Consider the following 22,377-nt stretch of genomic DNA (forward strand, 5'->3'; position numbering starts at 1 on the left):
TGAATGGTGTAGAGGCAGAAAAAGTTGAATCTCCAGTGATGGTGAAAGAACTTCAGTTATTATACTAAGTATCTGTATGCTAGAGGCAGTATAGGGTAGTGAGAATTAGTAGAGCATGTGGTTAAGAGCATGGAGTTTCAGAGGCAAGACTTTTCTGGGTTCAAATTCTGGCTCCACCGTTCACTTAACTCTGTGACTTTAGGCAAGTTACTTTGGAGCATCAGTGTTCTCATCTATAAAATGGGGCCAGTAATACCTCCTTCATGGAGTTGTATTAGATTACTATGCTATGACAGTTCCTGGCCCATGGTAAGCACTCTGTAATTAACTATTAGTAATTACTATCTTTTAAACACTTCTTACCGTTCGGCAAATCCTGTTGAAGTGTCTGTATTCTTTTTTTTTTTTTTAAAGGAATGAGGACTTCTTCTTCTTCTTTTTTTTTTTTTTTTTAAATAAAGATTTTACTTATTTATTTGACAGAGATCCCAAGTAGGCAGAGAGGCAGGCAGAGAGAGAGGAGGAAGCAGGCTCCCTGCTGAACAGAGAGCCCAATACGGGGCTCGATCCCAAGACCTTGGGATAATGACCTGAGCTGAAGGCAGAGGCTTTAACCCACTGAGCCACCCAGGTGCCTGAAGTGTCTGTATTCTTTAGTTCTAGTTTAGTTCTAGTTCTTCTTGCAACCCCGTGAGGTAGATGTATTTCCCATTTTATGGAATAAGAAACACTGAGTAACTTTTCCAAGGTCACACAGTAAGTGGCAGACCCAGAATTCTTACATTAAATTGCTTGCCTAATTCTGTTATGGCACTCTTCTGTTTAGAGAGCTGGAATTGGCACAGTCTCTGACCTCCTGAAACACCACAGTGCTTTGGAATCCTTATTCTAGAAGGGAAGTTTTTAAGAGAATGATAGCAAAAAACTTCTAGGAATTCTGTGGGTCTTAAAGCTGATAAATTAGACATTTATTAAGCACCTTCTAAGAGTAGAGAAATAAATTAGGTATGGTGTCATTGTTACAGAAATTGACAAATTGACACCAGTTACCAGCACCCTGAGGAAATGTATGATGCTCCCCCTTGGTACAAAATTAGAATTTAGTCTGGCTCTTTATTTTTCATTCCTAGAAACGACTACAGAAATGATCAGCGCAACCGACCATACTGATGACTGTTTTGAATGTTCCTTTGTCTCTGACATGATCCATAGTGAAATTGCCAGAGTTTTGCCTGCTGCTTTCCTCGTGGCCTCTTCTTGGGTAGTGAAATTAAGTGACATTTGGATTTTTATTTGGGTGGGAGGGCTGGGACAGTTTTTCTTTTAGAAATGTCCATTAAAATTTCCCCGTTTAGTTTCCAACCTCCTTTCCAACCCTTGAAGCTAAGTGCGTTGTAAAATATTGCCAAAATGGAAAGTGTTTTGTATTACTGCAATAAAGGCTGCTTGTTTTGTGGACTTTTGTACATTAGTGCATTGTTCTGTCACACTCAGGATTCAGTTACAACAGACTCTAACCCTAAAGAATTAAGCAGTGCATTGTTTCATGAACTGAAAATGTTACTTTCAACAATACTGAGCTCCTACTCTGTTTAGAATAGTAGTTTGCAAGAATGAGTGCATGTCAGAATTACCTGAGGAGGTTTTCAAAATTAGAGATTCCTAGGCCTCACCCTAGGTCTAATTCATCAGAACTTGTTAAGTGTGGGCAGCTAGGCCTAGGAATCTATATCAAGCTTACCAGTTGGTTTTGACACAGTTGGTTTAATTGCAGTTTACAGTTGTGAACCATTTATTTAGGCAGTGTTCTAGATGCTAGGAATGTGAAGTCTAAGGGCAAGTTAGGAAGAGTAAGGATTTGACAAGCCAGGGTCCAGACACCAGTGTGCACGGTATGTTAAAGAACTCTCTCCATCCTTACCAAGGATGAGGCATTGTACAAGATGCTGGAAATGTTGCCCATCAAGCAGACAGACAGTATAAGGACTGACAATACTCCAGTAAGAATAAGTACAAGGTGCTTTGAAGGCTGATTGGTAGAACACAATCTAGTCAGTTGGGGTCAAGAAGGCTTGCTAAGTCTTGAGGTAAGAGTGCTAATTGGCCAAGTACGAAGGCTAGGTGAGGAAATGGTGTTCCCAGCAGAAAACGATATGAGCAAGTAAGTCAGGAGGTAAGAGAGTGAAGAACAAGCCCTGTGTTTGGGAATTGTATATAGTGTTTGTGATTAGGAGGAGGAGTTCAGGGAGGGGCCTGCAAAAGGTAAGACTGGAGAGGTAAGCAAGCTTGGTGAGAAGGTCCTTCCATTTCATTTTTCCCCTGCCTCCAAATAGGGAGTCACTAAAAGATTTTAACCAGGGGCGTGGCCTGACCTGAGTGGTGTCAACTAAAGGATTCCTATGGCTGCCTGTGGAGACGCTGGACTGGAGACAGAATGGTAATCCAGGTGAGCGAGATCCTGGTCTGAGCTCAAAGACTGGACAAGGAGGAGAGAACTAATTTGATTTGAGAAATGAGGGAGGGACATTTGACAGGATTTGGCTGGATGTCAGAAATTGTGGGGAGAGAAGTCAGGTTTCTGGTCTGGTAATTGGTAGATGTGTTGCTCCCTTAAATAGACACTGGGAGAAGGAACAGGTTTGGGAACGAATGAGGGGAGTGATTTCAGTAGGCAGCTGGGTGTGCAAATCTGCATCTTAGAAAATGGCATTCAACATGATGCACCCTGATTTTTTTCCTTTACTATTTTCTCCTTTGATGGTTTCCCTACTTGACCTTCACATGTTGGAAGTTTCTTAAGGCTTGTTCTGATCACCTTTGTCTTTTATTTATACCCATTTTTATCCTGGAGGAACTCATTCAGACTGTGGCTTTAAATACCATCTCATACAGTGATGACTGCCAAATTTAAGTCTGTAACCTTGACCTCTGCCCTTAATCTGGATTATATTCACCTTCCTACTTGACCTAGTCTGGTTTTTTTTTAAAGATTTTATTTATTTGAGGGGGTACCTGGGTGGCTCAGTGGGTTAAAGCCAGGTCATGATCTCAGGGTCCTGATACCGAGCCCCGCATCGGGCTCTCTGCTCAGCCGGAAGCCTGCTTCCTCCTCTCTCTGCCTGCCTCTCTGCCTACTTGTGATCTCTTTCTCTCTGTCCAATAAATAAATAAAATCTTAAAGGAAAAAGATGTTATTTATTTGAGAGAGTATGAGAGAGAGAGAGAGAGCATGTGTGTGCTTAAGTAGGGGGTGGGGTCAGAGGGAGAAGCAGACTCCCCTTGAGCAGGGAGCTGGACATGTGGCTTCATCCTAGGACTCCAGGATTATAACCTGAGCTGGTGCCAGACACTTAACCAGCTGAGCCACCCAGGTGCTCCTCTAGTTTACCTTTTCATTAGTATGTATTGAACAGAACATTTTTTTTTTTTATTCTTTTGGTCACTCTGCTGGGACTAAACAAAACTTTTGATCTCCCTCTCCAGATCCGTTTCTCTTTTCCTAGGCTTCCTCATCTCAGTAAATGTCTTCACTGTCCTCCCAGACCAGACAGAAACTTTTAGAGTTTACACTTCATTTCTCTTTCATTAGTCCTACCTGCAGCTCTTTTTAATTTTATCTCCAAAGTATATCCCAAAACCATCTTTATATTTTTGGTTACAATCCTGGTACGAACTATAATCATCTCTCTTCTGTATAGTTGCAAAGCCCATTAATAGGTCCCCACGACACAATCTTGTTCCTCTAAAGTCTGTTTTTACCATAGCAGCCAAATGATACTCTAAAGATGTGAATGACTGTGTTGTGCCTTTCATTGACTTTTTTTTAAAAATATTTTATTTATTTATTTGACAGACAGAGATCACAAGTAGGCAGAGAGAGAGAGAGAGGAGGAAGCAGGCTCCCTGCAGAGCAGAGAGCCCGATGTGGGGCTCGATCCCAGGACCCTGGGATCATGACCTGAGCCAAAGGCAGAGGCTTTAACCCACTGAGCCACCCAGGCATCCCGACTTTTTTTTTTTTTTAAAGTATTCTCCATGCCCAATGTGGGACTTAAATCATGACCCTGAGATTGAGAGTCACTGCTCTACCAACTGAGCCAGCCGGGCACCGTATTGACTTGTACTACATGTAGGCTATAAATTCCTTACCCTGGGTTGCAAAGCCCTTATGATCTGGCCTCTGTCTCCCTCTCCCACCTTATTATGTAACATTTATCCATACTTACCTTGCTTTAACCACATTGGTCATAATTCTTGATGGTACCAAATATGCTTCTGCTTCAGTATCTTTGCTTAGGCTTGTCTAGGATTCTCCTTCCTCAAATATTCACATGGCCGACTACTTTTCACTGTAATTTTGGGTCAGATTCCACCTCCTGTCTCTGGCCTTCCTATTTAAAACACTGCCTCTCTCTGGTGACTCTCCTGTCTCCTCTTAAAATGTCATCACAGTATCTATCACTATTTGAGGTGACCTTTTTGTGGTTGCCAGTTTCTCTTTTCTCCATTAGAATATAATCTCTAGGAAAGTAGGGAAACTTATCTGTTTTTCACTGTTCTACCCTACTGCCTAGAACAGTGTTCGGCTCAGAATAGGTACTCGAATATTGACTAAATGAGTCTGTTAGAGATACAGATTTGAGATTAATGAGAGCCACTAATCTATAAATGGTAAAGTACCGAGGGGATATAATAATAGTAAGACTGTCTATAGAGTACTGCTTCACCATCCAAGCTGTATACTGGAATTAGTGAGAAGGTTTTTGAAAACACAAGGATGCTGGGTTCCACTCTAAGACAGTGAAATCTGTTAGGCCTGGGAATTAAAAAAATAAATAAAAATAAATTCTCAGTTGATTTTAAAGGTTTGGTAGACAGTATATAGGGAGAAGAGCTTAGACCTGGACCCTGAGAAATGCTAATATTTGAGGTAATAGAAGAGGATCACGAGAGTAGAGACTGGGAATGTCTGGTGAGGTGTTGGTAGTACCCAAGAGAAGAGTGGATTTTAAGGAGGGAGAAGCTAGTGGTTTTGAGTGCTCAAGTCAGGCCAAGTCATACAAAGGTTAGAAAGCATTCATATTTAGTGATACGGAGGTTGTAAATTACCTCACCACGGGGATTCTCAACCTTGGCACTACTGACGTTTCAACTGGATAATTCTTGCTGTGGGGGCTGCCCTGTGCATTGTAGGATGTTTAGCAGCATCCCTGGCCTCTATCAGAAGACACCAGTAGCAGCCCCCAGTTGTAACAGTTAAAAATGTCTCCCAGCATTGCCAAGTGTCCTTTTGGGGGCAAAATTGCCCCTTTCTAGAACCACTGCCTTAGCAAAAACTTTTTTTTTTTTTTTTAAGATTTTATTTATTCATTTGACAGATCACAAGCAGGCAGAGAGAGAGAGAGGAGGAAGCAGGCTCCCTGCTGAGCAGAGAGCCTGTTGCAGGGCTCGATCCTAGGACCCTGAGATCATGACCTGAGCCAAAGGCAGAGGCTTAACCCACTGAGCCACCCAGGTGCCCTGCAAAAGCCTTTTTGATGGAGAGTTGAATTGTGAACACAAACTGAAGTGGGATGGTGAATAATAAAAAGAGAAATGGAGACCAGTAATATGGTCAACTAAGAATCTTTATTATGAAGGATGGTTAGAGGTGGGATGAATTAAGAGGAGGCATCTAATCTAGGCAGGGATATGGGTTTGTGAGAGATTATTTTTAAGGTGGGTATTAAGCATGTTTATACACTCCTTGCAAGGAGATGGGGATAATTAATATTCACATCCCTTGAATGAATGGTGGCCAGAACATTAGCGAAGGATATGCCTTAGAAGAAGAGAATGCCTCTTGCGTTATGACAAAGGAGGTAAGGATAGTTGCAGATGGTGATAATAATGGTAGCAGACGATTAATTCCTCTTGGGAGGTTACCATGTGCCAGGCACTGTTAGAAGCAATCTGCGTGTTAACTAAGTCTCACAACAGTGCTGTGAACCAAGGAGGTATAGGAAACACTTTGGAGAAGAGGTGAATGGTTTAAATGATTTTGACTGCCACTTGGAAGGGGCTTTTCAGAGGGTCCAGTGAGGAAGAGAGGCACCAAGAGGCTAAGCAACTTGCCTAGGATCACATCTCTAGTGCGTGGCAGAGTCAGGATCCTAATCCAAGGATCTGGACTTGTGCTCTTTACTATGTCTAAGGATTTTTATAACAGAGGTGGTTAGGTCCATCCAATGTCTTTTTCCCTCCTGAGTATAGTAAAGTATGATGGTCTGCTGAGAGTTGCAGAATATGATAGAGTTTGAAGAGACTGTAGTGTGAGGATAGCAGGGAAGGCTTGAAACAACGATTGTAGGAAGTAGGAAAGTATTATGATTAGGAACCCATAAAATTGCCAGACAACAATAAAAGCTCGATTAACATGGGGGCAAGTGTTTTGTGGGTACAGTCGGTGTGGATATGTGATTTTTCTCCATCTTTAATCAGCCACCTGTTTTTAGGAACAGAGGCAGTTCGATTCAGGGTTAGGGATTTTGCTAGTCAGATACTAGTAAAAATTTCAAATTAGTCTCATACTTAGTAGAGAATGAGAAGAGTGAGGATAGTGGTTGATGGATGAAGTCCAGGCTGATTAGGAAAAAAAGTTAATGAAGAATGTAGCAATGTCAAGAGCCTAGTGTTATTGATGAGATTCAAAGAACTGGCACTGGGGATAAAAAGGCTGGATAGATAGCTTTGGGTCCTAAAGTAGATGTTCAGGATGAAGTAATTCTCGGGGATGTTAGGAGCTATATGTGGCCATGGAAGTGGGTGGCTGAGTGAATGGAAAGGAGAAACCTTTGTAGTTGAGATCAAGAACTGAGGAGATGGGGTGGTAGATGGTTGTTACCATGATGGTGAAAGCAAGACTAAGGTTCAGGTGATGAATGAAAGAAAATAGAAAAGTGGACCAGAGGGTGGGATAACTGGAGAGCCAAGACCCTCAGAAGCAGTGATTTTTATGTGAAGGTGCAGGACAATGGTGACATTGAAAGGAATGGAGGAGGATGAACAACACCTAAGACTTTGGTTCAAGGGAGAGAGCCAGATTTCACTTATAGCATGGACATGGATGAGAATGTTGGAAGAGGAGGAGGGTGTATATGGCTTTTGTTGTCATCGTTTCTGCTGCCATCAGAGGGTGCATTCAGAGGTTTCATTAGCAAGAAGGTGGTGGGGATCTTACGTATTTTGGATGGTGTCCAAAGAGCAATACCAACAGACCCTGTTGGCTGAAAGAAGTGGGCATTTCAGGCTTCAGAGAGAAACTGGCCACAGCTTGGATTAATGAAGCATGTTTGTCAGGGTGTTGCATCTCCGTGGCTTTGGTACTGGGGATGCTCTAGTCCATTGCTGGTGTACTGGATGGTGGGTGCTCTCTGCAGAGCTTTATGTCAGTGCTGTTTTAAATCTTCTGATGAGGATTGGTGAGATCAGGATTGAGGTGTTGAGCAGAGACTGCTACCTGGTCAAGTAGTAAGACCATCCTCTAGGGGCGCCTGGGTCGCTTAGTGGGTTAATAAGCCTCTGCCTTCAGCTCAGGTCATGGTCTCAGGGTCCTGGGATCGAGCCCCGCATCGGGCTCTCTGCTCAGCGGGGAGCCTGCTTCCCCCACCCCCCACCTGCCTCTCTGCCTACTTGTGATCTCTCTCTCCATCAAATAAATAAAATCTTTTAAAAAAGGACAATTCTCTAGAGAGCTAGAAATATGGAGGAGCAGCAGCAGAGGTTGGAGGTCTGTGGGCAGGATTTTGCCGGAGTTGAGAGCCTTAATTAGGTAGTAAGCCTTTGTTTGTACCCATAGGCTGTTAAGGCCCAGGGAAATTGCGGTTAGATTGCTCATTGGCCCAAAGGTACAGAGTGGGCAAGAGAGGAGGATCATTTTTGCCATTTTTGGTCTTTGTGCCACACTAGTGGAGGCAACTAGTTTTGCATATAATCCAGGATAGTGAAACTACTCCTCTGGTTTTTATTTAGAACTCTCTGAGGCAAAACATGCATCTGAAAGTGGTGGGATAGGTAGGGAGATAACATCAGAGTGACACTCTGTGTCACTGTCACTTTGTTATCTGTGTTGAATTCAGATAACTGGACCACTCTAGAACCTGGAGTGTGGGGAAATGGAAAGGTGCATCCGTTTTACTTTGCCCTTTCTCTGCTTAATCAGAAGAAGTTGACCTCACCGTAGATCACTTCAATCAGATTGGGGGAATTAATTGGGCTGGCAGGACGTTTTTAACCTCTGGTGGTCACAGGGTCACATGACAACACTGAAGAAAAGAGAAAAGCACCTCACATTTGAGTACTTACTATGTGATACTAGGCACTCTTAGGATTTGTTATTGTTTACTCCTCAGAGGAGCTCTCTGAAGTAGTATGCATTATTCTCATCTTATTATAGGTGAGGAAACAAAGATTAACTTGTCCAAAGTCAAAGTTCAAAAAAGTGATGGTCATGGTCTCAAGGTCCTGGGATTTAGACATCAGATTTTCCTGACTCCACAAAGTCTGGGTTTTTTCTTTTTGATGGAGGATGTAGATTGTTGGGATTGGTGTACCAGGTCCTACTGGCAAAGGGAAACAGGACTTTAGAACAAACATGGGAGAAACAAGAAGTTTTTGAGAGTAAATAGGGCCTGTCTCAGCATGGTCCTGAGGGAGGCAGAAAGCAGGTGGTGACGAGACCGAGATGGTTGGTCTTGAGTATAGCCTCGTTACCTCCTGACCACTGGGAAGTGGTGGAGAGGGGCGGCAAGTTAGGAGGAAATGGTCCAAGAGCCAAGCTTTCCAGGATTTTCTCCTACTTTTCCTTCTATAGCCCACTCTGGGCAGAGGCTTATTAAATTCTGGGCATAAACAAGGGCTTGATTTAGGGAGGCAGGTTGGCTACTGGAGCAGCTCTGTCTCTTTCCCTTTGTGAAAAGGACATGTGGCTGAGTGAATTAATACTCAACCAGGAGAGAGGAGACCTGAGTTTCTGTGCAGCCCCTGACAAGGACCAGCAGTAATAGGTAGAGTGACACTCATTTATTCATGCAAGATAGGTATAGATTGTTTTCTCAAGGGAGCCTGAGAAGCATCCTTGGGGAGAGAGTGGGGACTTGGTCCGAAGAACTGACCTATTGGGAGGTTTTAGCAAGGATCCGGAGCTGCTTCCTTATCCTTGGTACCCAGGGCCCTGTGGCTGGTGCCCTGTGTTTTGGTTTAGAGAAACAGGGTGGGAAGGCAGAGCCTTTCTGGGCACTCAACTTTTTCTGTTGGTCTGGTGTGGCTCTGGACTTCGCAATAAACAAGGGGTTCAGCTGTGCAAGTCGGAAGTCTTGGATAGTTAACTCTTCTGGGTTCTCAGGCTCTTTCCGAAACCTCGTAGGCCCTTCCTCCTCACTAGTCTTAAGTGCCTCATATTCACAGAGAACCTTGTTCTTCAGCTTGTTTTGGATCCAGGGATCAATTGAGGCCAAGAGAGTTAATGTTTCTTGAAGCTGCATTGAAACAAAGGTCCTGTGGCTGGCTCACTTCAGGCCAAGTTTGGGAGCGGAGGGGGCACCTCAGGGAGGGGGGAGTGCTCTGGCCACAGGCCACTCTGTCCCCAAGGAATGAAGTCAAGGGATAGTGTGAGGCTCATTCCCCTTTCCTCCCTCCTGACAGACAACAAGTGGTGGGGATGGGTGGGAGAGGCCTCTAGAGGAGGGGTAGAGAAGCAGAAGAGGTGGGCGGGAATGCCTTACACTTTTCTTCACAGCCTGGCTCTTTTCTGTGTCTAGCATGTCCAGGAGCAAGTGGTACACTTGTGGGCTGCGGATCCCCAGGACGCCCTGGCAGAGGCGAATGAGAGTAACTAGGCAGCCTAGGAACATGCCCCATCAGTGCTCTTTTCCATTCTAGTCCCCTCTGATGACCCTGTGGCCTGGAGAGAAGGGGCACTACGGCTCCCCAGCCGAGGTACCCCATTCTTCCCCTTTTGCGGCCACTGCATTGGGTTCCAGTGCATACTGTTCACCAGGAAGAATCAAGACTAAGCAACGCCTCTCATACCCATCTCCTGTCCTTTATTCCACCTACCTCTTGTCCTGAAAAAGAGGTTACTCCTGAATTCCTGGTAGGGCTGGATTTCTAAAATAAGCAAACCTCCCCAAACTTTATAGCCCTTTCTGCCCCCGAGTAATTGTGCTCACGTGCCTGCTCCCCTGCCATCAACACATGTGGTTGGAGGAGCAGGGCTGGCCTTACCAAAGAGATGACTGCCTCCTGGCGTGCAGTGGCATTTGAGTTCATCAGTTGCCTGTGTAGAAGGGAATAAGTGTGTTTTCCAATTAGAGGGGAGGGGAGGAGGGCTGGTTGTTCCTTCTCGAAGCCCAGAATGAGTCAGGCCTAAGGCCAATGTGTGGTGCTAATTTTATTAATTGCTCCTTCTTGTTACTTGGGTCAGGAAGGGAGCTAGGAAGGGAAAGGCAGGAACTGCAATTTGCCAGGAGGCACTGAATGACAATTAGAACTCACATCTGTCCAGAACTCTACCTTTTACAGATCCCTTTCACATTCTCGTATTTTATAGGAACCCTGAGTGGTAGGTATTATCAGCCCCTTTTTACAGACAAAGAAAATCCCAGGGGTCAACGAGTGAGTTGGCCAGGGGCATGGGCAAGTGAGAAATAAGAATTAGGATTAGATTTTCAGCTCTCTCTGACCCTCTTCCAGAGCCTAGGATTTGGCTCCGGCAGCTCCCAGCGCAAGCCACTCACGCCTCCACCAAATTCATCATTGTAGGCTTCATCTTGAGCTCTTCCACAATTTCAGCCACAGCCTGCCTCATAGCCTGAAGGAGGATTAAGGTGGGACAACAGAGAAAAGGAATGCGGGAGTGTACCTTCAAGTGCTCACAAACCTTTACCGAACCTTGACCTTGGGCTGCATGTGGTTCTTGCCTTGAACTCATCCGGTAGGGGAAGCAGACCAGTGAGTAGGCAGTCACACTATTGTCGTCTTACAACTGAACTAACTATAGAGTGAACATAAGAGATCTCAGTCTGGGTACCAGCAAGATTTGCTGGAAGAAGTGATGCCTCAGCTGAATCCTGGAGGGTGAAAGGCAGTTAACCAGCAGAGGGCTGGGAGCAGAGTGGTTTTTGGGCAGAGTGGAGGGCATGTACCAAAGCTTAAGAGGCAGGAGAGAGCACACAGAGGTTAGGGAACAGAAAATATTTGTTTGGCTAGGTGACCACACTGAGACTCTTCAAAGTGGGGCACTCAGGTATTACACTGGGATAACAGGTATAAATGAGGACAGGATCATTTTAAGCTTAACTGGTACGTGGCCCTGAGCAGGAGTGGGGAGAGATGAAGCTAGAGAGGGAAGCAGGCCTTGAAGGGCAATGTAAGCCTTCCTGAGGGCATTGGGGAATTACTGAAAAGTATCATGCAGAGGTGAGACACAATCTGATGTACATTTCAGAAAAATGTCTTTAGAAGTTCTGTGGCTGGTTCTGTAACAAGGTACAATAAAGATGAAAGCAGAGGAGCACAGAGGAAGGCAGGGTTCATTCTGTTGGAGGTGGTTTGGGAAAGGTTCCCATAGGAGGCGTTTGGACTGGCCTTGCGGGAGCCTTGTGGGAGCCATGTTACTGTGACAGGCAGGAGGAGGAAGGAGGAGTGAATAAATAGCACGAGGCAGTTTTTCACTTCAGAGGGAGGGAGGGATGACTTGGCACTTTTCACTGAGAGAACTGCCTGAGCAAAGGCAAGGTGGCTTGAAAACATGGGCCCCATTAGGGGAATGGGAACAGGGAGTGCATTAGTGCCTTAGAATGAATATGATACTTTGTGGGGCAGTGTGGTGGGAGCCAAGCCAGCAGAGGTCTTCAGAGAAGGGAAAGGAGGTGGGTTTGGGCTGTCTGGGTTTGGGAACTTTGGTCTCACTTACAAGGAAAGGTTCATTATACGTCTTCCTCCAGAGCAGGTTAAATGTGAATCCCTCCAGCCCTTGCGCCTGGATCTTTTCCAGCCCAACGGTCTGGAGCATCTGGGTGGCTTCAAAGCGGTGCTGAGGGTAGGTGGAAGGATAGACTCTCTTCCTCATCCCTCACCCCGTGCTAGTGCTGGAGAAGAAAGGGTCCTCGGCAGTCTGAGAGCTTACCTCGAGGACAGGAGAATAGCACAGCTGGTCTAGGATGGCTCTGGTGACTGTGGCCGTGTGTACGTGCATCATCTTGACCAGCATCCTGAGTGCCTGTGGGGGGCAGGCAATGTAGGTTGGGGTGAACAGGGCCAAGAGGTATCTGGACAGCCAGGGAAGCTTGAGGGCTGAGCCTAAAACTCATGGGGAACAGATGGGGTCCATTCTCCTCCCTCTTTGCCTTTTGAGTGAGAAAATAAGTTCATGTATGCACATACGTGCACATTTATAAATGAATACTCATACAAATCAAATATATACAGACACATGTACACCTACGTCTTTGTGACCCCATACTCGTGCATATACATATTCACAGACACACAGAGGGCCCCACAAATGCCCCCCCACTGAAGCTTCATTTCTCTGGTTGAGTAGGACGAGGTCCAGGCTGTACCAAAGTCAGCACCAGCCTCTGGTTCCCCAGCGATCCCCAGGGAGCCCAGCCTCCTGCCCCTCACACCTTCATCTGCTGCATTTTAGACCCTTGGCTCAGGCAGTGCAGCAAGAACTCCTGGGCTGTGCTGCTGCAGGGCCTCAGGAAACCCAAGCACAGGGCTGCCTCCACAGCTGCTTTGTTCGATGACTTATTTATCAGCATCTGCAACACAGGTACCAACTTCTCTTCATCCCCGACTTGAGTTCTCTGAGGCAGACAAGGAGTGAAATGGGCAGGGGGACTATGTTTTCAGCCGGCCTTTGTTAAGAGGGCCATTCACTGCTGCTTTCAGAGCACAGTCCCTCCTCCTCATGTCCTCAGATTATTTCACCCACTTCCCCTTATTTGTGCTGCCCTCCACTTGCTCCTAGGGCGTATCCCCTCGTTTCTCTAGGACTTTATCTTGTGGATGGATGAGTGTCGCTCTCCTCAACACTTCTGCTGCCTTAATTCCTGACATTTAAAAAAATACACGTCACTGGGAGCCTGGGTGGCTGAGTGGGTTAAGCCTCTGCCTTCAGCTCAGGTCATGATCCCAGGGTCCTGGGATCGAGCCCCACATCGGGCTCTCTGCTCAGCGGGGAGCCTGCTTCCTCCTCTCTCTGCCTGCCTCTCTGCCTACTTGTGATCTCTGTCTGTCAAATAAATAAATAAAATCTTAAAAAAAATACACGTCATTGATCCTACTCCTGTTCTCCAGTAGTCTTGTTCTTGTCCTCCATTCTATGTCAGCCATTAGTTTTCACAGGTTTTTATCATTATCCGTGACTGTGACTTCTCCTCAATCTCCATTTCATGGACCCCACTCTCTAACCATCACCTCCTATCTTTCCAACTCACCTGCCGTCGCCATTAATTGTTGGACTCTGCAAGGATTAACAGTCCACGGAGCACCTTTTCATTGCTCCTCATTTTCTTCCTTCTCTACCCAGCTTAAACTCCGTGATCGCCTGCTTGCCTCACTCCTTTACCTCCTCTTGCTTCATTGTAGTCAACCCTCCACTTACTCTGTGCCTGCACTTCCTGGAGAAGAGCACACGGTCCTGATAACTGATCTTGCTTTAAGTGTGTGAACAGAAAGCGCATGTAGACTCTTAGTGCTACTAGTAACCATACTGTTTTTCCCTGGGCAATTCTTTTTCCCACCCTCCTGATTCAACACCCTGTCCTCTGGAACCTCCAACACTTAATTCCTCCTCCATTCTTAACTCTCAGCTGATGATCTTGCTTCCTGCTTCACTGAGCAAATACAAGCAACTGGAAGAGAAGTTCCAGAGGCACCAACCACCATTTCTGTCCAACACCTGCACCCATAGAGTTCTTCCCTCCACTTATGACTACAGACTCTGTCTGTCTAAAGTCAGTCTTTCCATTTGTATGTTAGAGCTTATCTCTTCTCACCTAATCACAACTCTTTCTTCAAAGTTATCATTTTTTTAACTACTGGACCATAGAAACATGCCATTATTTTTCTTTTTTTTCCCCTAAAATCCACCCCTGGTGCCAGCTACAGCCCTTGCCAGCAAAACTTGAAAAGTTGTCCATCCTTGCCATCTCTAATTTCTTTCCTCCTGTTCACTCTTAAACTCCTTCTGTCAGACCTACAACCCCATGACCCCACCAAAATTGTTAAGATAATCAAGGATTCCTGCACTGTTAATCTATGCATCAGTTCTTAGTCCTTATATTATTTGATGTAGTTGATTCGATTCCTTTCCTTGACATATGTTCTTCACTTGATTTTCAGAATTCCATACTCTTGGGTTGTCTTCCTACCTAATGGTCAGCTGTCATTATTTTTTAATTTTTTTTAAAAGATTTTATTTATCCATTTGACAGAGATCACAAGTAGGCAGAGAGGCAGGCAGAGAGAGAGGGGGAAGCAGGCTCCCTGCTGAACAGAGAGCCCGATGCGGGGCTCGATCCCAGGACCCCAAGACCATAACCCAAGCTGAAGGCAGAGGCTTTAACCCACTGAGCTACCCAGGCCCCCCAGTATAAATTATTTCTTAAGTCTCAGTTTTATTCTTTTCAATTTCTTAACTGGGTATATCCCTTCTCTCTGTTTCAGACAAGGGCTTACCAGTATCAATTCTAGCTGTATCTTTAGGGCAACTGTAGTGAAGGGATACAATCTTGATTCATGCAGCTGTGCCACTGGGACACAGCTCTGAAGAAAGAATATGTCTGCCTTTCTCTTCTTTCTGCTCACACCCTCTTCATTGTATCCCTGACACATACCAGTCTGCTTCTAACAACCGTCTCCTTGAGCTCTTAATATTCGATGCCCCAAGACTTCATACTTGGTCCTTAGTGATCTCATCTAATTGAATGATTTTAAAATGCTGTGTATATGCCAACAACTCATAAATTCCTTTCTCTGGTTCAGACTTATAAACTCGAAATTGTACATACAACTCTACCTGCTGTCTCCCTTGGAGGTCCAGTAGATGTCTCAAACATAACTTGTCCAAGCCTGGACTTCTGCTATTACCTCCAAACCTGTTCTGCTTTCAAGAACATCTTAGTTGGCTTCATCCTTCTTTCCTCATTGTCTTTTGTAGTGGCTTCAACCTGTCAAGAGTTTTACTAATCCCACTGCAACCACCGAGGTCCATGCCACCATTATATCTCCCCAGGATTGCTTCAGTAGCCCCTAATTGATCTTTCTGCTTCTACCTGATGCCCTTACCCCCACCTCCCATCTTTTCTCAGCAAAGGAAACCTTTTGAAATATAAGTTAGATTATGTCACTGCTTTGCTCCTTACTTCATGCAGTACTTCAAGTCCAGGTACTTGAAGTCGTCCAGAAAGCAATGATATAGTAATGATTTAGTCTAGTAGATCTTAGTCAATCCAGATTGAGTCTCCTGTTAACTACTTTGACCTTCCTTCATTTTCTACTACTTTCTCTATTTCCACTCCACTGCAGCCACACTGGCCTGCATGCTCCTGCCTTAGAGCCTTTACACTGATTGGCCCTTCTGCCGGGAATCCCTTCTCTCAGATATCTGCAAGGCTAACACCTTCAGCTTTTTCATGTCTTTGCTCAAGCCTTCCCTCCCTTCTGTGTTTAAAACTGCAGCCTAGTCCCATCCCCATTTGGCATTCTTGATCATCCTCACCCTGCTACCTAATTTTTCCACTGTACCTGTCACCTCTAACATACCATATAATTAAGTTTTCTGGTTATTATATGTCTCCCCAACAGGAAAGTAAACTCCACAAGAGCAGGGGATCTTAGTCTGTTGGGTTCCCTGGTGTATCTTAAGGGCCTGGGACAGTGCCTGGCATGTGACAGCTGTTTAATACATATTTGTTGAGTAAATGGATGAATGAGGACTTCTATTTCACATGGAGCAGTGATGGGGTCCAAGTAAGGGGACCCTAAAGGGGAAAAAATCTGAGTAGTGTCGCAGACTCTCTTGATCCCTTTCCCCTCTTTTTTTTTTTTTTTAAGATTTTATTTATTTATTTGACAGAGATCGCAAGTAGGCAGAGAGGCAGGCAGAGAGAGAGGAGGAAGCAGGCTCCCCGCTGAGCAGAGAGTCCGATGCGGGGCTCGATCCCAGGACCCTGGGATCATGACCTGAGTGGAAGGCAGAGGCTTTAACCCACTGAGCCACCCAGGCACCCCTCTCTTTCCCCTCTTGAGAGAGGTTTTTTCTTTAGTAGGTTATTTTAAGGATGATAATGGTTACCATTTAAAAAGCACAGGCATTGAACGAGGTGCTTTATGTACATTATCTCATTTAATCTCCTCAACAATGCTATAATTACTATCCATTTCATTTGTTAAATGTTCTTGAGTTGAAATATAGTTAACGTAGTGTTGTATTCGTATAGTATAGTTAATATACAGTTAATATACAGTGTTCAGTTTCAATTTAGTGATTTAGCAGTTCTGTATATTACTCACTGCTCATCATGATGAGTGTGACTCTCTCCATTTTGGAAATGAATGAACTGCGGCTCCGAAAGCCGGCTTCTCAGGGGTTGTGTGACTCCTCCGTGGCCATGCCAGTGCTTCTATTCAGGGAAGCTGTTCCACAGGGAACTCCACAAGGACCGTGTCTTCTCCCATCAAGGCTAGGAGCTAGGTTACCTTCTCCCTGACCTAATGCAGCCAGCACCATCAATTACCTTGTCCTACCTGCCCTAGTTACTGACTCTCCTCCCAATCACCTTGTCTTTGGGGACAGCAGCCCAGGAGTTCAGAGCCGCTCGTAGCCCTGTCAGAGAATCCATCATTCGCCCCTCATTTTTTCCCTTCAGCTGTGTGATGAGAACCTGGATCACGTGCTTCTGCAGGCAACCTGGACAAGGGAGGGTCCTCAGGTCAGGGCAGAGCCTCAGGGATATTCCTCTCTGCCAGGATCCATTTGACTCCACTGTGCCCTAAAGACAGAAGTTCTGTGTACTGGATCCTGAGGTGTTGCCTGTTCTCCCAGGACACTAGTGAAGCTGGCTGAGCGTGGCTGCAGTTCCAGGGCCCAACCCCTCCCTCCTAATCTCTTCTCCCTTTCACCCCACTTTCCTCTCTCTGCCCACAGTACTGAGGCGAGTTCCCAGATCCTGCCAAATGCTAGGTAGAAGTGGGTATCCTTACCCAAAGGGGAAAGGGGCTACACTGCTTCCTTTTTCACTTTCCCCCACTCCCCTCCCAGAGAGGGGACATACTCACCCAGCATGGCCAGGCTTCGACAGGCCTCATACTTCACTTTCTCTGGACCAGTATGGGCCTGATTTAAGAGGCAGGTAGTGGAGATATGCCGTATGGTGATGGAATGTCAGAGCATTAAGAATCATCTCAGCTTAACTTTTCATTTACCAGTGAGGAAACCGAGGTCTAGAGAGTGACCTGTCTATGCTCAAACACAGGACAACAGGCAGGATGATGCAATGGAAGGAAAACAACTCGGGAGTAAGACTTCTGTTCAGATCCCTATCTTGTCTCTAGTAGCCATGTGACCTTGGGCAAGTCACTTGGCTCACTTTCAGAGTTTCCATTTTATTATTAGAAAAAATGCAGATACCTCTGCCTTTTCCTAATCTGTAATATTTAAATGAGAATATGGATAAAAACGCATGTTCCCCATTATAAATTGGCCTATAAGCACAGGGCATTGATTCGGTTAAGGTAGAGAATGAACTCAGTCCCAGTTCTTTTCTGCTTTTTAATTGAGGGTCTTTTCTGTTAGACAGAGGGGACCTGCAGATTCCCCTAGCCCCACCAAGCTGCCCTTCAAGGAAGCCAAGGGCATGAGATGGGGCACGCTGTCCACCGGCAGCTCTCTCCTCACTGCAGCTGACCCAGCATCCTTGCACCCTGGTGAGCCTTGTCTGTGCCCCTGTGCCCAGGCTCAGCATACCTCAGACCCTGTTTCCTCCTCTCACGTGCTCCATGCAGCCCCAGACTCACCACCTGCCATAGTGCCTCCATGACAAGCTTGTCACTGACGCCAAGGCGTCCCAGAGCCTGCAAGAACAGGGGTGGAAGAAAGGGAAGAGAGCTCAGACACCACCCCCATCAGTTACATCCTCTGGACACAGCTGGAGTTTTGTCTTAGAATACTGTCTCCCCACCTGCCCTCCCTAAGCATCTTTCTACTTCCCAGCTCAACCAACTCCTACCTGTGGCCATGTTCCACCACCCTTGCCACTTCTCACCTGTGCTGCATAGAACTGCTCCTGCTCTCTGGGAGATTCCAGGCTTTTTGTGAGTTCCTGCCCACCCAAGGGAGCCAGGAGAGAGGAAGAAAGGGATTAATGTAGTTGCAGAACTTCAAACGGAGAGGAGCTCATCCAATCCCTTTTCGTTTCCTCCCTCCATTTTGTAGGCAGGGACTGAGGGCTGAAGGATAATGTGAGCCCAAGGTAAGGGCACCCACAGAAAGGAAGTCTCCCCATTCTCCCTCCCACCGTGGTCCCTGACCTTTAATCTTTGCCACTTCAGGGAGTTCCCAGTAGGGTCCGAGGGCTTGGATCCTGCCTGAGATTTTACAGTCAGCTTGCTCATAGGGAGATGGAATTTTTGGATGGGCGTGCCCTCTTTGAGTTGCCTGTGTGAGAAATTGCATAGGCCAGCCTTGGTCCCCTTGTTTCCTCCTTCGCACTTCACAGACTTTCCTCTGCCCTTGGTCCTCAGCCCAGCTCAGAGATGGGAGGAAGACAGATGCTCCTCCTCCTACCCCAGGCTCCTCTCTGGGATCTGTAAGCTGATTTGTCCCGCCCCTTATCCCACTCCTTCCTTCTCCTTCCTCTCTTTCCTAGAAGGTATGAAGGGTCTGGGGAATAGGGAGGGGCAAAGCACACCTAGGGTGATCTCTCATTTTCCGCAACATTTTCTGGGCTTCCCGTTCCTGTCGCTGATCATACAGAGTGTGCCAGTGTGTGTAGATCTCAGGCTTCTTGAAGTAGCAATAAGGCACTGAATGTGGTTTGCTTGGGTGCTGCCTCCAGCACTCTGGACTGGGGGGAAACTCTTCCTTTGGCATCTGAGGGGGTGGGAATGGCAGAGCAGGGGCAGAGGATATTCCTCAGCCAGGAAAAGGACCAGGATAAAACGGGACTAGGTGAGAGGGACGCCCTTTAGTCTCTCATCTCAGCTAGAGTCAGAGACCTCCTATCCATTGTGTGACTTGGGCAAGTGACTTCACCCACCAAAATCTCAGTCTTCTCATCTGCAGAATGGAGCTAATAATCCTTGTTCTTTCTGTACCCCTTGTTGCATAGAACAAATGAGTAAAAGGTTGTGGAGCCCTTGTTGATCTGTAAACCAATCTGAGCACACCCTTTGGCTATTTGAGGAGCTCAAAGCACTTTGAAAAGGCCATCTGGGCAAGGAGATGAAAAGGCAAAGGGTGAGGGAGATGTGGAATGAAGAGGGGAAAAGACAGGCTACTGCCCCTTCATTCAGGCGTGCAGCAGATACTTAGGGAGTACCTACTGAGTGCCAACCCCTGTGCTAGGTGCTGGGGAGGCAGTCATCATCCCTGCCTTCGTGGAACTTAATAGTTTACTTGGAAAAGCAGAATTTCCTTAAACAACCTCTCTTAAACGGTCATGAAACTGCAGCTCTGATTGTAGTGGAGGGCGGTGGGTGGCTCAGGGGACTTTCTCTCTGCAGATATGGCTAGAATTTACTCCTATCTCTTCTCCAGCCTTTGTCAGAGTCAGTTCTCTGAGCAACAAGCAAGAGGGGCTTCAGCCAGTGGTTTCCAGTGTGGTGATTGAGAAGCTCATAGTCAAGGTTGTCAGGTGATTGCCATGACTTCAGAAAGTGGAGTGCAGACTCAGAATGAGAAGGGTTGTCAGATTTAGTGAAAACGAAGCAAATTAAAAAAAAAACAAACAGGATGTCCAGGTAAATTTAGATTTTAGGTATTGGATACGATATTTGGGACATATTTATACAAAAACATTATTTATCTGAAATTTCAAATTTAGTTGGGGACCCAGTATTCTGTCTGGCAAATCTATGAGGATCCCTGCGTCAATGAATAAAAATGACTCCTTTTTAAGCACTGCCTGCATAGCCTGAGCCTTACAGATAGTATCTCATAGCAACTCCACAAATGGAACCTGTGACCGAGGAAGATCCTGCGGCTCAGGGAGGGGAAGTGACTCGTCCAAGGTCACACAGGAATTAGCAGCAGCCCCAGCGATGAGCGTAAGTGTTCTGTGACCTGGCCTTAAAGGAAAGGGGCAGTTTGCTGCTCCTCCCACTTCAACAAAGCTCCCCTGGGGGGCAAAAGTTAGAGGTCTTACCTGGTAGCAGGACAAGGGCAGGTGAACAGGAGCCATGACTTTTCTGAGTTCTGTGGTACAAATGGTGGGCTAAGAATCATCCATTCAGGCATTCATTTATTCAGCATTTAGTGAATGGTGCATGTTAGAATTATTTGGGGGAACTTTTAACCTGCCTTGGCCCTACATCAGACTAATTGAATCTGATGTTCTGGGGATAGGGCCTAGGCCTTTCAGAAAGCTCCCCAGATGATTCTAATGTGCAGCTGATGGTGAAAACCAGTGGTCTTGTTCAGTGGTTCTCAGACTTGAGTGTGCTGTAGAATCACCTGGAGAGCTTCTTAAAACCAATTTCTGGCACTCATTCTGAGTAGAGTCAGTAGCTCTATGGTGGGGGCTGGGGATTTGGAAGATACTGATACTGCTTGTCCTGGGACCCCACTTTGAGAACCATGGATCTAGCTGGTGAGACAGAATTGTTTACTAGTGATTGACAAAGGGAGACAAATGTGAGGTTAGAGGCACAGGTGGTACAGATGAGGCCCCTAACCTGCCTGGGAGGATCAGGGAAGGTTCCCCAGAGGCTCAGTTTAATCCACCTGGGGATTAGCCCGATAGATAAGGGGGAAGAGCCTTAGGCACAGGGAAAACTTCTTTCAAAGACTGGGAGGTGGGGAGTTGGGTAGAGAACAGGGTGCACATGTGGGAACAGAAGCTGGGAAGACAGATGTCCCATCTTTGAGGGTCCTGGAGCTTACCTTGAAGGCCATGGGGAGCCACCAAGTGTCCAGTGGCCTGCCCTCACCCTTCCTGTGGATTTGCTGAACTCACCAGACCCCTATCTTGGGAGAGGGAGACAGAGAGCTTTTCTTTTCAGGCCGCACCCCTGACTCTGTTCCTGTCTATTCCAGCCTCACCTTTGGTCCTTTCTGGGTATTCCAGCCATGGGTACTTGAACATCGACCTGGAGATAGCAAAGATATCAGCTGATTTTTCGTAGGCCATACTCCTCTTCTCCTGGTGGGACCACAGGGAACCCAGGCAATACAAGGCTGTTGGGAGTGTGGGGGCACAGCGGGGGGAGACCTGTCCTCTGTGGGACAAGAGGGACTGGTGAGGGGCTGGGGCATCTGTGGGTAGAAGCGTCCAAGTGTTGAGCAACCAGATCTCCTAGGTAAATAGAAGACTCCGGTTCCATTCTTGAGCCCCACCCCCGCCAGGTCCCACCCCCGGAGTCTCCAGCCTGTGGCCTTGAGCTAGTCACTTGACCTCTGAGAGCTTCAGTTTCCTCATCTGAAAAGTGGGAAAGTCATGCCTGTCTGGGAGCCAGAGGGACTGTGGTGAGGCAAGGCACATCAGCCCATGGGAAGGGCACAGGTGGTTCTTAGGATTAGTCATCAGGAAAATGGCAGGAGTGGGGAAGTCCCGTTTATACACATATCTCCCTCTTTAGGAGCAAGAGACTGAGCTCTTCTCTATGTGGTGAGGAGCTGCCTTCCATCTCTCCTACTTTTGCATATGCTGTGCCCTCTACCTGCAGGCCTTTCCTACCTGCTAAACTCTCTCCAATCTTTCAAACTTCATTTAAAAGTTATCTCATCTCTGATGTCTCTTTTCTCCCCCAGGCACCCTGACTCACCCCCTTCAGTGGTGTCACCACCCGCCCCCGCCCCCCGCCCCCCGCCAACTCCTACTCCCAACGTGACCACAGTCTTTTGAACAGTTGCTTCCTTTCGGTATTAATCATAAGTTTAATCTGCCTGAAGTTAAAGATTGTGGCTTGTGGCTCATCTCTCATTCTCCCCTCCAACCTCCTATGCCTGGCCTAGTGCCTGGCACACAGCAGTGAGCTCGCTGTGGCAAGAAAACCTGGTGGGCCGTCAGGCCATCAGACTCAACATCATCAGTAAACCAACACATACCCTGATGTGCTGCCCTGAGAAACACAGTGTCACCCTGTGGTGTCCCCGCCAGAAATGTTTAA

General features: G+C 46.4%; 2 protein-coding genes across 2 annotated transcripts in view; one reads left to right on the top strand and one right to left on the bottom strand.

Annotated features, from left to right (window-relative positions):
• The window catches only part of LOC111151305 (TATA-box binding protein associated factor 15), a 28,763-nt gene extending 27,297 nt beyond the window's left edge, over positions 1 to 1,466 (top strand). Inside the window, exon 16 of the mRNA XM_022509198.1 lies at positions 1,131 to 1,466. Within this exon, the coding sequence (XP_022364906.1) occupies positions 1,131 to 1,170 (40 nt within the window). The 3' untranslated portion in view covers positions 1,171 to 1,466. The remainder of the gene's footprint in view (positions 1 to 1,130) is intronic.
• Positions 1,467 to 9,152: 7,686 nt separating this feature from the next.
• Positions 9,153 to 21,398, bottom strand: LOC111151821 (HEAT repeat containing 9). The gene is made up of 15 exons (XM_022510036.1): positions 21,311 to 21,398; positions 20,415 to 20,464; positions 18,960 to 19,141; positions 18,580 to 18,706; positions 18,315 to 18,371; positions 18,067 to 18,123; positions 17,329 to 17,386; positions 16,830 to 16,960; positions 12,669 to 12,851; positions 12,167 to 12,259; positions 11,954 to 12,073; positions 10,776 to 10,849; positions 10,264 to 10,315; positions 9,762 to 9,848; positions 9,153 to 9,515 (listed from the first exon to the last, which is right to left on the bottom strand). The coding sequence occupies exons 1-15, from the start codon at positions 21,396 to 21,398 to the stop codon at positions 9,153 to 9,155; spliced, it is 1,722 nt and encodes a 573-aa protein (XP_022365744.1).
• Positions 21,399 to 22,377: the final 979 nt, after the last annotated feature.

Source organism: Enhydra lutris, unplaced genomic scaffold, assembly GCF_002288905.1.
Source record: "Enhydra lutris kenyoni isolate GAN:26980312 unplaced genomic scaffold, ASM228890v2 scaffoldscaffold26, whole genome shotgun sequence".
Lineage (NCBI taxonomy): Eukaryota > Metazoa > Chordata > Mammalia > Carnivora > Mustelidae > Enhydra > Enhydra lutris.

Excerpts from the sequence above, each read along its gene's own strand:
- LOC111151821 (XM_022510036.1), bottom strand. The coding sequence starts at position 21,398 with ATGGCCTACGAAAAATCAGCTGATATCTTTGCTATCTCCAGGTCGATG. Across the intron at positions 19,142-20,414 it reads TGCCCTTGTCCTGCTACCAG|ATGCCAAAGGAAGAGTTTCC; the intron begins GTAAGACCTCTA and ends CCACCCCCTCAG. Across the intron at positions 17,387-18,066 it reads TGGAGGCACTATGGCAGGTG|GCCCATACTGGTCCAGAGAA; the intron begins GTGAGTCTGGGG and ends CTCTTAAATCAG.